The following is a 14,647-nucleotide window of genomic DNA, read 5'->3' as shown; positions in this document are numbered from 1 at the left end:
CCCAGATTTAATCCCATAACAAACACCCATCTCCAGTGATGAGGAACCTAACGGAGGCCCCAGAAATGATAGCCCACATTCCCTATTGATATATATATATATATATAATATTTTTACTTATAAAAAAATTTAAAAAAAAAAAAAAAGATCCTTGCCATTATTTTCATTTGGAGGTGTGTTAATACAATTTCCAGAAGATTGAGGAAACTATGACTTATACAATTTCCAAAGGATTGAGAGAACTCTGTCATTAACTGTTAGAGAAGTTATTAGAAACATGGATTTCATGAACTGGTGATTGTTGACAAATTTGTTTTGGTTCTTCTCTTGTTCTAAATCTGGAAGTAATTGCATGCATATCTCGGATCACTGTTGAGTTCTTTGTTTTTTTTTTCTTTGGCAGAAGTCGGAAAAGAGTGCTTCTAGTGGTATCCTAATACTTTTTAAAAACATTTTGCAATGTTTTACCATTTTATTAACCGGGTGCAATGCAGGGTAATGATGGTGAAGATGCAATTTCTATCTTGCGCAATGGAGCGGCAGTTGAAAATGCTGTTGCCATAATGCAAGAAAGGGGTTTTTCTAATCCACGCAGATCTAGGCATCGATTGACTCCTGGAACTGTTAAATTTGCAGCATTTCATGTTCTTTCTCTAGAGGGAAGTCAAGGTGTAACAATATTAGAAGTTGCAGAAAAAATTCAGGTAACTGTAGGTGGATGTGTGCATGCACTTTTAGTTTGTGTGCTTAACTGATTTGTTTATCAGCTTATAATTTTGCTGTCAGAAATCTGGACTTAGGGATCTCACAACAAGCAAGACACCCGAAGCCTCTATTGCTGCTGCCTTATCTAGGGATTCAAAACTTTTTGAGAGGACAGCTCCTTCAACATATTGTGTACGGTCCGCCTATAGGAAGGACCCAGCTGATGCCGAGGCAATACTCTCTGCTGCCAGGGAACGTATCCGGGTATTTAAGAGTGGGATTGTAGATGGAGAAGATGCTGATGATGCTGAAAGAGATGGAGATTCAGAAAGTGATGCAGGAGAGGATCCTGAGGTTGATGATGTTGGTGCTGAAATAAATCCAGTTAAAGAGAACCATAATTCGAAAGAAGAAACCAAAGTCAGTCCTAAAACTCCTGTGGGAAATGGGATGGGGAGTGATGGTATTATGGAAAATCCACAAGTAGATCTTGGGAATATTGATGAGGGTTTGTCTTCAATGCAAGCCAGAGGATTAAATAAGGATGAGGGTGCTGGTTTCTCTGTTGCACAGTCTGTTGATGTCTCTGGAATCGGAAATAACATAGCCACTGTTAGTCAAGAAGATACAGATATCGACGAGAGCAATCCTGGTGAGCCTTGGGTTCAGGGACTTATAGAAGGAGAGTACTCTGATCTGAGTGTCGAGGAGCGCCTTAACGCACTTGTTGCCTTAATTGGTGTGGCAATTGAGGGGAACTCGATTCGCATTGTTCTTGAGGTATTATTTCCTTTTTGTTCTTATTTTTAAATAATTAATTTCCCGATTTGCTTTTGATTGTCCGTGATCTGAAACGAGAATACTTTTCAGGAACGTTTAGAAGCAGCAAATGCCCTGAAAAAGCAAATGTGGGCAGAAGCACAACTCGATAAGCGTCGTATGAAGGAAGAGTTTGTAATGAAGATGCATTATTCATCATTTACAGGGAACAGGACTGAACCTAACCTTATGGCATCCTTGGCAGAAGGTAGGCAAAGTTCATTTCCTATTGGCAATGACAAAAGCAATGAGATGTCTGTTGCCGCTGCTGTCCAACAAGAACAACCAAATGATGTACAGAATGAGCAAAATTATCTTTACAGTTTGCCTTCTGAAGAGAACCTGCAAATGCAAGATTACTGCGCTGGCCCAGATAATCTTCCATATCAGCAAGCCGGATATTATGCTGAAAGGTCACGCTCGCAGCTAAAATCCTACATCAGTTACAAGGCGGAAGAGATGTGCGTGTATAGATCACTGCCTCTGGGTCAGGATCGCAGACATAATCGATACTGGCGGTTTATTACATCTGCTTCTCGAAACGACCCTGGCTGTGGCAGGATCTTTGTGGAGTTGTATGATGGACGTTGGAGGCTTATTGATTCTGAAGAGGTACTTTCTCTTTGATGAGCCAATACATTCTTTAGCAGTCTATTTAGACACTCATAAATTTATCTATTATCTGTGCTTCACATTGTTAAGCTGCTACACTGTCCTTACCCTAGAATATCTGATGGAATCATAGGCAAGAGATATTTGCTTCTTTAGAATCTCAGTTTGCTAAAACTGTCGTTTCTGCCATGCAGTATTTATCTTTAGCAAAGCTGTAGTAATTCAATATTTTATCTTTTCCTTGTTCGCAAGTGCTACTTATCCTGAAGCATTGACAGTGTGATTCTTCTAAAATTAGCAATGGGTATCTACTTCTTTAGTATGTATGCTGGTTTCATTAGTTTTTTACCTACGTGCAGGGCTTTGATGCTCTGGTGTCATCTTTAGATTTACGTGGTGTTAGAGAATCTCATTTGCACATGATGTTGCAAAAGATTGAGATGTCCTTCAAGGAATCAGTTAGGAGGAAGATGCTTTGTGTTAGCATAGGAGATAGTGGAGACTCTGTCAAAAAAGAAGCTGTTGAACTGCCTCGTGGCCCTGATTACAGCATAGGTACTGATAGCCCTAGAAGTACTGTGTGTGTTGCTGATTCAGATGCTTCAGAGACCTCAACATCTTTTGCGATTGAGCTTGGAAGCACTGTGAGTGAAAAGAATGATGCCTTGAAGAGATATAAGGATTTTGAAAAATGGATGTGGAAAGAATGCTTTAATTCCTTGGTATTAAGTGCCATGAAGTATGGGAAGAAAAGGTGTACACAGTTGCTGGGTACTTGTGATTATTGTCATGATATTTATTCTTTTGAAGACAACCACTGTCCTTCCTGCCATAAGACATACAGTGCCTTAAATTTTTCTGAGCATGTGTCAAAATGCGAAGAGAAATCAAAGCTTGGCCCTCATTGTACTTTGCATTGTTCACCCTCAACTCCTCTCCAGATAAGATTGCTTAAAGTGCAGTTAGCTTTGGTTGAGGTAATGTCTGCGATTTTCAGGCTTTGTTTTTTGTACATTATATGTTTTAGGGAAAGTATAGCACACTCCATGGCTTCTAAGATCCCACTTTCTAAACTTTGGTTTTTGAGACCAAAGTTTCCTGCCTTTGATTGTAACCCTCCTGTTTTTTCATACTAATGATGTCGGTTTCATTAAATTTACTACAGTAATATATAAAAACTACGGTTATTACCGATTTAAAAATTTCAAAACAAGTAAGAAAATGTTGGTGCATGGAGGAGCCATGGACCACTGACAGCATGACCACTAACTATGAAAGTTCGCCTTCAACAGACCAAATTTTTGTTTTTTCTTAGAATTTTTAAATTCATAGGATATAATTAAAATCTTATATGATATTTGGTGTACTTCAATGGAATGGCTGAAAGAGAGGCCAGATTTTATAAGGCACTCAGGTCTCAAAAGCTGAAAACTTGAGGCTGGGTTTTTAAAACCCATAAGGCCCATATAATAAGGGGCGTTTGCTTTATTTTTCCCTGAAATTTTATTTTATTCTTTGTTTTTTTCCATAAATTTTATAATGCAAACTTTCTACTCTGAATGGCATTTTGACAAGCTTTGTTACCTGGTTATTTGTCCTCCTTGGCTAAATCTTTAGGTGACTTGTACATGTTTATCTTGGCTTGGCAGGTTTCAATTCCACCAGAAGCTCTTCAACCCTTTTGGACTGACAGCCATCGAGAATCTTGGGGTATGAAATTGCAGTCCTCATCATCGGCTGAAGACCTTCTTCAGGTTATATATTAGCCTTACTCAAAGGGATATGCATTAGAGGTTCCAATTATCATCGATTAAATTTTCTTGACTTCAAATTTATCATTTTTCTTGTCCAGTATTATGGTTTGAAAGCTAATGATACTGCAGCTGCTTGGGCAAAATGGAAAGAATACATTATATCTTTCTGAATTCTATACACGTGTCTGCTCTAATGGGAAACTGAAGTGAATGTAAAACCAAATAAAAGTGTTTAAAAATTTGAAAATTACATTGCAGCCATGGAAGAAAGGCTAGATTGTTTTCTTTAGAAGGATTTTCGGTTTTTTCAATTCAGAAGTTTTCTTATGTAGTAGGGCCAATGTCCAACATTGGAATGAAACTTTTTTTTTTTTTTTTTTTTTAATGAGCAATAAGAAAATTTTATTGACAAGTAATTAGGCATAGTCCAAGAACACATGAAGTATACAAGAAAAAATACCTAAATATAAGCTAGGAACTAGAATAGGCTAAAAGCAAATCATGAAGATTATCTCCATTCAATACAAGAGCCTTTGCCCAAATATAAAAAAATACTAAAGAAAAACTCTCTTAAGTTCTCCCATCAAGTGTTCTCTATCTTCAAAACACTGCCCATTCCTTTCAAACCATAAGCACCGTCTACCCACAAGCAAAATGGGGTCTAAGGATTCTGGCATTTCAGACCCAAAGTTGGGCCTGCAAGATAAAAGGAAACCAAATGGGCCATTTTTCGCGGACCGAGAAAGGGAAGAATAAAGCCCATCTTCTCACAAGCAACCCCATCCGGAGTTGGCGCGTCAAACACGGGTTTGCACATTTAGAAACTAGGTCTTTGTCTGGAACCGCAAAAAAGTCATTGGCGCCGATGACTTTCGGGGAGGGGACTGCACATAAACCATCGCCAGAACACAGAGATCAGGTGGCTGGTGCTGCAGTGGATGCTTTGATGGAGATTACGCTAGTGTCAAGTGATGTGGCTGTAAAACACACTCTCGACGCAGAAAATGACATTCAGGCAGTGGAAACAGACAGAAATGACAGCGCTAACGATACCGCGACACCTCTGGCAGCATCAAAACACACAGAAGGGTTGAGTTTGGAAAGGGTTCAAGTTGAGGAAGGGCACTGCAAAATGCATATGGCAGGGGCAGAAAATTTAATAGAGGCGATAGGGGCTATGGTGGTCTACAAGTTTCATGCGGCTATGGGAGAACACAGGCAAGGGCTGAGATCTGACCTGGAGAAGGTATCCCAGATGAGCTTCATGGACAGTGATGAAGAAACCTGGGAGGAAGTCCTCCCACTGAATTCTGTACACCCAAGTAGAAACATCAATATATGATGGAGATTACACAAAGCAAAAGAGATCCAACATTGCGTAGGGATAATATGTGATAGCTTCGAGGACCAATTCATGCCCTCTTCTTACAGCCATAGAGGCTGGTCAAACACACTCAGACAATAAGCTCAGTTCAGCGAAGAAAAGAGCTAGAGAACTATAACTGGACAGTTCATTACAATGCTAGAGAGGGGAGTTCAGGCCATGCAAGATCGAAGGGAAGGGCAATGGATGTAGTTTTATGAAGCCAAAAATCATTTTGTGGAATGTAAGGGGGCTGAATGAGATGGAAAAGAGCCTCAAAATCAGAAATCAGCTTCAAAAATAGAAAGTAGGCATTGTATGTTGACAAGAAACGAAATTGGAACTCATCTCATTAAATACAATTAGAAGTTTGTGGGGATACAGTCAAGTGGGTTGGCTTCATTTTCCATTCAATGGAACCTCAGGAGGCATCATAGTGATGTGGGATAAAAGGGTGGTGGGAAAGATAGAAGATTGTGTGGGGGACTTCATGGTAGCTTGTTCGTTCAAGAATGTTGTGGATGGATTCCAATGGGCCTTTGCAGGTGTTTATGGTCCTAACCTAGATCATGCAAGAAAGTTATTATGGGATGAGTTGGTTGGATTAAACAACGTATGGGACCTACGTTGGTGTATTGGTGGTAACTTCAACGTCACTCAGTTTCCGAGTGAAAGATCGGGTGGCTCCAATTTCAATTCGGCAATGGTAGAATTTTCTAACTTAATTTTTTAATAGATTTGGGTTGGCTTTGGTGATGCCTTTGAGAGTAGTGGATCTTCTTGCACATTGGAATGGGGCTATATAGTTGCTCTCAAGTGGCTGCTGTGTGGAAAATGGTTCCTTTGTGTCTTATGTGGTGCATTTGGTGGGAAAGGAACGAGCGGTGTTTTAATGACAAGGAGCGCACCTTGGAGGAAATTCAGAATTTTTTTATGTACTCTTTATTGCAATGGTTTTCTGCTCTAGTGATTAATGGAGCTTTAGTTCATGATTTTTTGTTGTTGCTTTCTACTTCATAGAATGTACTCGTGTTTTCTTTTGTATACGTCCTATGTACATGGGCTTCACCTATTTTATTCAATGAATAAAATTGTCTTTCTATGAAAAAAAACTTAATCTTTGAACAAGATTTACTAGATCTTCCTTGTGCATGTGGCTCCTTTACTTGGTTGAACAATCGAGAACACCCCTCTTGGTCAAGGATTGTAGATTGTTGGTGTCATTTGAATGGGAAGCACGGTACCTGAATCTTATTAAAAAAACTCTTTCTTTTATTGGCACCAGGTGTCTGGGAATAATGTCCCGACTAATCCCGGGGGTGCACAGGAGAAGAAGAAGAGACTCTTTAGGCGTTGCTTAGACCATTTTCCCATCCTCCTTGATTTTGGAGGTATTCATGGAGGCCCAAGGTACTTCAAGTTTGATATTATGTGGTTGAGATTAGAGGGATTCATTGAGAGAGAGTTCGACAATAGTGATCCTCTTACCAATTTCATGGAAACCTAAGGTATGTCATGGCATGTAAATTAAGGGCTTTGAAGAAAGATCTGAAGGTTTGGAATTAGGGCAGGTCTTTCGAAATGTGGAAGGCCAAAAACATACTCTACTTGAAGAACTCGAGGGATTGGAGGGTGTGGAGGAGGTGAGGAAACTATCTGAAGAGGATAGAGTTTGTAAATTCCACGTATGCAAAACTTGAAAGGGTTTCTTTATTGGAGGAAATATCTTGGAGACAAAAATCGAAAGTCTTATGGTTAAAGGAGGGGGACAAATGCACCATATTTTTCCACTAGGTGCCAAATTCGCATAGGAGGAACAATGCCATCAAGACATTGTTGGTGGATGGGCTGGCTACTTCAAACCAACCAACGATCAATGACCACATTGTAAATTACTATGAGAATTTGCTTTCGGAACAATTTTCTTGGAGACTGAACTTAGATGGACCTACCTTTGATGCTCTCAGGTCATAAGAAGTAGCACAGCTTGAGTGACCCTTTGAAGAGATACAGATTTGGAAAGCAGTAAAGTGACGCTCCAGGTTCGTAAGGCTTCTCTATGGCTTTTTTTCATACTTGTTGGGGAGGTGATTATAGATGACATTATGGTAGTCTTTCATGAATTTTCATGAAAATGGAAGGTTTGAAAAAAAACCTCAATGCAACTTTTATTGCTCACATTCCCAAAAAATCTGATGTGGTAGAGGTAAAAGATTATCGACCTACTTATTAAAAAAGAAATGCAACTTTTATTGCTCTCATTCCCAAAAATCTGATGTGGTAGAGGTAAAAGATTATTGACCAAAAAAAAAAAAAGAAAAGGAAGAAGAAGAAGATTATTGACCCATTAGTTTGGCGAGTGGGATGTACTACAAGATCCTAATGAAGGTTTTGACAAATAGATTGAGCTTGGCAGTGAAGAAGTTAATATCAAAGCTTCAAAAAGCCTTTGTTAGAGGTAGGCAAATTCTTGACTCAATGCTTATTGCCAACGAATGTTTGGATAGTAGACTCAAGTTAGGAGAGCCCGGACTTTTGCACAAACTTGACATGGAAAAGGCTTATGACCATGTCAATTAGAGTTTTTTGCTTTACATGCTCGAGCGATGTGGCTTTGGTTCGAAATGGTGTTCATGGATCAACCATTTTATCTAAACTACTTGTTTCTCTATCTTGGTGAACGGCACACCCATGGGATTCTTTAAAAGCTCACATGGCTTAAGACAAGGTGATTCTCTATCTCTACTATTATTTGTTTTTGTAATGGAAGCTTTTGGCAAGATGATCTCAGGAGTAGTGGAGGGTGGACTCCTTTGTGGATTTATAGAGGGGGAGACAAGTATATCTTTCTTATTATTTGCTGACGACACTATATTTTATGGGGCCATACATGATCATATTCAAGCCATTGGAGATACCATCAAGAATGGGCGGGGGCCTTGTGGAGAAATGTTATAGAATTGAAGTACGGTGAAGCATGGGGAGGATGGTGTTCAAATGAGGTAAGTGGGCCGTATGGGGTGGTTTGGAAGCACATAAGAAGAGGATGAGATACATACTTTAGAAATACCCACTTTGAGGTGGGTGAAAAATTCAAAATCAAATTTTGGCATTACATATGGTGTGGCGACAAGACACTCAATGAAGCTTATCCAGAAGTCTATGGTATAGCAAGAAGAAGCCTCGATTGTTGGGCCTTTTGGTTCTATCAAATGGTGCTCCTCAATGGAATGTCTCTTCCTTTAAAAATGCACATGATTGGGAAGTTGACACAATTTCGGAGTTTTATGACCTCATATACTCTACGCATATGAGGGAGAAAGTTGATTTTCTGGCATTAACCCAAGAAAGGGTTCACCGTCCGCTCCTATCAAGCCATGAAGATGCATAATACAAATCCATTCCCATGTAAGACAAAGGCACCCTTAAAGACACTCTTCTCTGTATGGACAACTTCCTTGGGAGAGATCGTCGCCCTTGACAATATAAGGAAACGTCGATTCATTGTCATGGAGTGGTGTTGCATGTGCAAAGAGTGGGGAGTCTGTTGATCATTTATTACTTCATTGGGAGATTGTCATGACCTTATGAAATGATTTCTTCACTCGGGACTAACTTGGGTGATGCTAAGAAGGGGTGATCGATCTCCTAGCTTCTTGGAGAGGCCTTCAGGGTAACTCTCATATTGCAACAATATAGAAGATGGGTGTTTACGGCTGTTGGACCATGTGAACATGCCTCCAATTAATGGATGGAATATCCATTAGATCATGTTCGAAAATGAAATCAAAGTAATCCCTCATAGCAGGGTTAATGTGAGACGTACCCGATCTTTTGCTCAGGAAGTGAGTGACATTAAAGGTACCCCCCCCCCCCCCCCCCCCCCCCCCCCCCCCCCCCCCCCCCCCCCCCCCCCCCCCCCCCCCCCCCCCCCCCCCCCCCAATACAGCATGGTATTCCCACCAACTAAGAAGTTCCGCCTACTCTTCCCACAATAACCTTCTTTCCAAATCAAGATTAGGGCCATGTACTCCTGCAAATGGCCACATGAATCCATCTATGTTCTTAAAGGAGCAAGCCACAGTAAACTCTCCCACACATTCATCTAGTCTCTTCACCACCCTTTTATAATACTTAACTGAAACACCCCCGGATGCCCATTTAGATGGCAATTAATACCAGCCAACATGTTGAAATCTTCATAAACTTCGAATTAATTCTCTTGTGATAAATTCCAGCTTGGTGTCCTACAAACAAGTTATATCACCCTTCCATTGACAAAGCGAGTTCTAATTTGGAGCCGCTTGTTACTCTCATTCAGCCCCCTTACATTCCATGATAGAAGTTTTGGTTTCATAAAGAGGCCATCTTTGCCCTTCCCTTGAGTCGCCTCCAACTAGAGCTCCTCTCTCCAACATCATCATTCATTGCCCAAGTAAGCGTCTTTAATTCTTTCTTCTTTTTTTGGGCTGAATTGAGAGATGGATCTGTGCTTGGGTGGGAATATCCAACCTCTATACCCAAGTAAAACCATGAATTCATCTTCAAAACCCTCGCACGTGATCCCTACACAATGCTTAATTCCATAGCTTTTTAATTACCCAATCGGACATGCTGGGGTGAAACAAGTTAAGAGGGATAGGTTCTTCCCCTTCATCTGTTGTCCTGACCATCCTTGCATACTCCCTCCTTCTACCATCAGTTCTAACAACTGCTGCTCCTTCCCCCCACCACCACCCCACACTCACACACACACACACACACACACAAAACCAAAGCTCCTTCCATTTCGACCTCCCACACTATGCACTTAGTTTCCCCCACTGTTTTCTTGTACTCCAACAGATGATTGTTTCTGAGCTAAAACGTCATTTTCTGATGCTGGTACCGTCAACTTCTCAGCAAGGGTACCAGTCATTGGTCCAGATGTCTCTGGCAAAAGGTTCTATGCCTCCCTGCAATGTACTGACCTGCTTCCCCTTCCCCTTGTCTAACGCCTTATCCGGGACAATGGTGAGTAAAGGCAAAGCTTGAACCTTGAAAGTCGGGGTAATATGCATGGACGGTCATAGTTTGTTTCTTCCCTCAGTCTCCATGCTTTGAAATTTCTTCCATCACGATTTTAGTAATTTTGTTTTCTGGTTCATGATAAAACCAATTTGGAGATTTCATGGCTATTGTGTCTCTAATATTCAACAGCTCTTGTTAATCATAGCATGGATGATACTGATATATCCAACATGGTTTTTCTTATTTTCCCTCTCTCTCTCTTCTTCCCCCACTCCCCCCCCCCCCCCCCCCCCCCCCCCCCCCCCCCCCCCCCCAACTTTTTTTAATTGAATTCATTTAATATAATTTTGGAGAACCTACCAAAGAATGTGTTTGTGTTCTTTTTCAGATTCTGACATCATTGGAAGGTGCCGTAAAGAGAGTCTATTTGTCTTCAAACTTTGAGAGCACAAGTGATCTTTTGGATTCTTCTGACCCTTCAGGATTTGCTAGAGATTATTCTAGTGGTCCCAAAACAGTTCCTGTACTTCCATGGATACCAGATACAATGGCTGCTGTGGCACTAAGGTTAATGGAATTTGACGACTCCATCTCATATATGCTAGAGCAGCAGATGGACTCTCAGAAGGACAGGGGACCCTGGGTTATAGTGAGTAGTCCTTTCATATTACTACTGAATTATATCAAATTGACAAAATGAACTAATAAAAGTAAACTAAATTAACTGGTGGCTTTCACCTAGGCACTAGATCTAGTATCCAGATAAAGGAGGTTTTAAAGTAACAATTTTAGTAGGCTGGAGAGGCTTTTATCTACTTGCTTCTGGATGTACGATTTAAGGCAAAGAATTGGGTAAGAGTCAGTTTGGAGGAAAGAAGATTTTTCCTGTTTTCAAGTATCTCATGTTAAGAGAGGTGTTTGTGCCAGGCAAAAATTGGAACAACTTGATTATGCTATAAATTGTTCTTGAAGTTATAGTTCAAGCGTACTTAAATGAAAAATTCAGCATGGGCATGTCACACTACAATGATTTAACAAGATGAAGTTGGAATGAACGTTTGCATGTACACACATACATTCATATAATGTGTGTATATGTGTACATGTACATGTGCGTGTGTGTATGCCCTTGCTCTAATCTCATTTAGCGGGAGAAATTGAAACTTGGAATTCTAAAACCTAGTCCACATGCTGAGCCTGTGTGTGAATGTACCTGCGTTATAAGATCAATTCAGATTTCTATGATTGAATAGCAGAAGCACTTCTTAGTAGTAGAATCATCAAATTCTGATTGGCTTGTGTCTTGTGGTGATAAAGATGATAAATGGTGGATTGTTGTCTAGGGTCTGATAAATATTTGGAGTGACATTTTTCGCTGACAAAACTACCATGTGTTCTTCACTTTATACCCTAAACTACCAAAAGTTTCAAGTTACACCCTACATTAATATTGTAGTTCATCCAAATGGTTTTATCTTAACTGAGGGTGAAAAATTGAAAAATTTAGGTAGTTTGGGGGTGCAAAGTGAAAGTTTTGGTAGTTTGGGGTGCAAAGTTAAAACAGATTCTAGTTTATGGGTGAAAAATTAATTCCTCTTGCAACGCCCCAAGGCACATATGGGCCATACTTCAAAAGGATTAGTCAATGGTGCAATTAGAGCTCCATTGGAACCGTTATAAAGGACAAAAACTTCTCCCTCCCAAGCAATGTGGGATCTCATACACCACCTACACTCATCATTTAGTATGGGGTATCACACCCTCAAATATCTTGAGATTTTCACTTGGGTAACAAACAAAAACCGAGGGTGATTTCCCCCCTCTTTTAAATTTATCAATTGCTGAGCATTATATGTTATAGTACCTCTTCAAGCAGTAGAAGTTGGAATGAAGCTCAAGTTGTTTGTGAAAGACTAAAAGGGTACATATACACAAATATTCAGTATAGTACCTCTTCAAGCAGTAGAAGTTGGCTCAAGTAGTAAAGGCCTTGGGCTTGGGGGTATGCTTCTCCCAGGTCTAAGGTTCAAATCTTCTTGGATGCAAACAATTTCTAGGGGCCATCGGATTGGAGGATTTTTCCCTTGAATTACCCGAATGTGCACTTGCGGGAAACTTCTTGCTGAGGGCCTGTGCACCCCTGGGATTAGTCAGGACGTTGTTCTTGGACACCCCGTGCCAATAATATATATATATATATATATATATATATATGCACAAATATTCAGTGAAAGTATAAAAAGATTAAGTATACCTGTGTGGGGGTGTGTGTGAAAGCAGTCTTCTATTTATAGAGGTTCCAACTTTAGTGCCTAGAAGCATGGTGAGCTGCGAGGGATATAGTTCTAGTTGCCTCAAACTAAAATCAGTCTGAGGGATATGATTTTATGGGTCATGTATGGGGGTACATTCTTGCAGACTCACCAAAGGAGTCTTGGTCATGGCAGAGTCTGCACCCCTTTACAACGGAAGTGAACCTTTGTGGCTTGATACCACGAGTGGCCAGTAGTTCTAGGTCCCATGAATGACTGCTCTCTTTGTTTAATTTTGTGTCTTGATTCTGTTTATGAATATACTGACATTTTTTCTGTGTTTGTCAGAAGCTTCAATCAAAATATGCTGCCGGCAAGAATTCAAAAGATGATGGTACAGCTCATACACCATATCAAGCCGAACATCTGAACGAAGAGAACTTTGTTGACTCCGTTATTGGACTTAATAGCTATGTTCGTGGACGAGGTGGCCGTGGAAGAGGCCGCACTCGTACTCGTGGCGGGAGATCACAGAGAAGGGTCATTACTTCCAGGGTGAATCTGGCAAAAAAAGTACAACCATGAAAAGTGACAGATTTGGGCAGGTAACCGGATGGAAAGGGAGATCACGTAGACGAGGAGGGCGTGGGCGAGGTCGTCGGAGCATTAGAAGCAGGCAGAGATCTGCAAAGGTGGTTCTTGTTGGTGCAGAAAGAAATAACCCCAGAGAGATCATCATTGAGAAATCACAGAGTGACTTGGTCGGGAAGGAGTGGAATGAAGATGAAACAATGAGGTTGGAAGTTGAGGATGCTGGAAATACCAGTAATTCAGAAAGATCTGGTTATGATGATGAAAACGGTCTGGCAACAGGAGATGAATATGATGATATGGTGATGGATGACTATGCTCCTCAATATAATGGCAGGTCTGATGACTTGCTTCGAGGGACCTATTATGATGTAGATGTAGAGGAACATGATGATGATGACGACGCTGATGAAAATGAAGAAGATGAGCAAGGGGATCTTGATGTTGAGGAATATATAAACGGTGACTCGGATGATGAGGAAAACGGTGATGGAGACACAGAGCAGAATGTTGACCAACTTCAAGGTGCAGGATATACATCATCGGAGTACAGTGAGTAAAGAGATCACAGGTCTGTTGTATAAGTGATATTTCATCGTTGTTTTCCCTTTTTCTCAGGGGAGGGTGGGGGGATGTCGGTTCAATGGTTCAGAATCATCCCCTAATCCAACTGTATTTATAAAGTTTACTGTTACTGTGCAAAGCACATTTACTAAACGTAAGCATTGATGATTCACAATTATCAGACAGCTTATAACGTTGATAACTCAAATGAGGTTGAGGAAGGCTCAAGGGAGGAGACCCGGAGTGATCGGTAAATTTCGAACAACAGGTGGTTTTGACTCTTGATTCTTTCTTATACATGCATCTGTTCCGACTTGAAATTTGTTCCTTTTTCACACCCCACGATTCCCTTGGAACTTAAAAATATGTAGGCTCAAACAATCTTTTTTGGCTAAGCAAGATTCATTGATGAAGGAACTACAAACTGTTATAAATAATATTACAGATTCAAGCTGGGTGGGTGTTTCCCACTGAAAATCCAGTACACTTGGAGGACTTTTTATGAGGGGATGCTTCCATACAAGTTTGAAGCTTGCCCATTGCACAGTGCCACGCGCTGAATGAATTTTCTTAGTTGTTCAGCTTTCAAAACATTTTAACAATAGTTTTTGTCCCTTGCTTTGATTGTATGGTCCAATCTGATGCAAGAAGTGGTTGTGCAATTGCCTGAGCCACTATCTGGGAATTGCCCTTGATGATGATCTCTTTTATGGCTTTTGGTATCGCTTTTTGGACTGCCATGAGGATGGCAGTAGCTTCTCGATGGTGCGGGTTGTTGCTGGTAATAAAGCTTGTTTTGACAAAGATTGGGGTGCCGTTGTCAGATCTGCGAATGGTTGCTGCTGTGATACCTATGTTTCTCACTGCCGAGCATTGTGGTTGGATTTTGTCAACCCAAGCATTGTTAATTTGTTGTGTTCTTGGTTTTTCAGAAATTGTCCATAGCAAGACAGAAAGTAATTCTGATGGATTGAGAA

General features: G+C 40.5%; 1 protein-coding gene across 1 annotated transcript in view; it reads left to right on the top strand.

The window, feature by feature from the left end:
- Nucleotides 1-13,960, top strand: part of LOC121250824 (homeobox-DDT domain protein RLT2-like) — a 33,152-nt gene extending 19,192 nt beyond the window's left edge. Inside the window, 9 exon segments of the mRNA XM_041150055.1 lie at nucleotides 495-704; nucleotides 787-1,485; nucleotides 1,576-2,136; nucleotides 2,496-3,113; nucleotides 3,786-3,890; nucleotides 10,099-10,266; nucleotides 10,652-10,912; nucleotides 12,864-13,068; nucleotides 13,071-13,960. Of these exon segments, the coding sequence (XP_041005989.1) occupies nucleotides 495-704; nucleotides 787-1,485; nucleotides 1,576-2,136; nucleotides 2,496-3,113; nucleotides 3,786-3,890; nucleotides 10,099-10,266; nucleotides 10,652-10,912; nucleotides 12,864-13,068; nucleotides 13,071-13,666 (3,423 nt within the window). The 3' untranslated portion in view covers nucleotides 13,667-13,960.
- The last annotated feature ends 687 nt before the right edge of the window (nucleotides 13,961-14,647 follow it).

Source organism: Juglans microcarpa x Juglans regia, chromosome 2D, assembly GCF_004785595.1.
Source record: "Juglans microcarpa x Juglans regia isolate MS1-56 chromosome 2D, Jm3101_v1.0, whole genome shotgun sequence".
NCBI classification, from domain to species: domain Eukaryota; kingdom Viridiplantae; phylum Streptophyta; class Magnoliopsida; order Fagales; family Juglandaceae; genus Juglans; species Juglans microcarpa x Juglans regia.
Note: the sequence above shows the minus strand (reverse complement) of the source record. Positions and strands in the feature narration are given on the sequence as shown.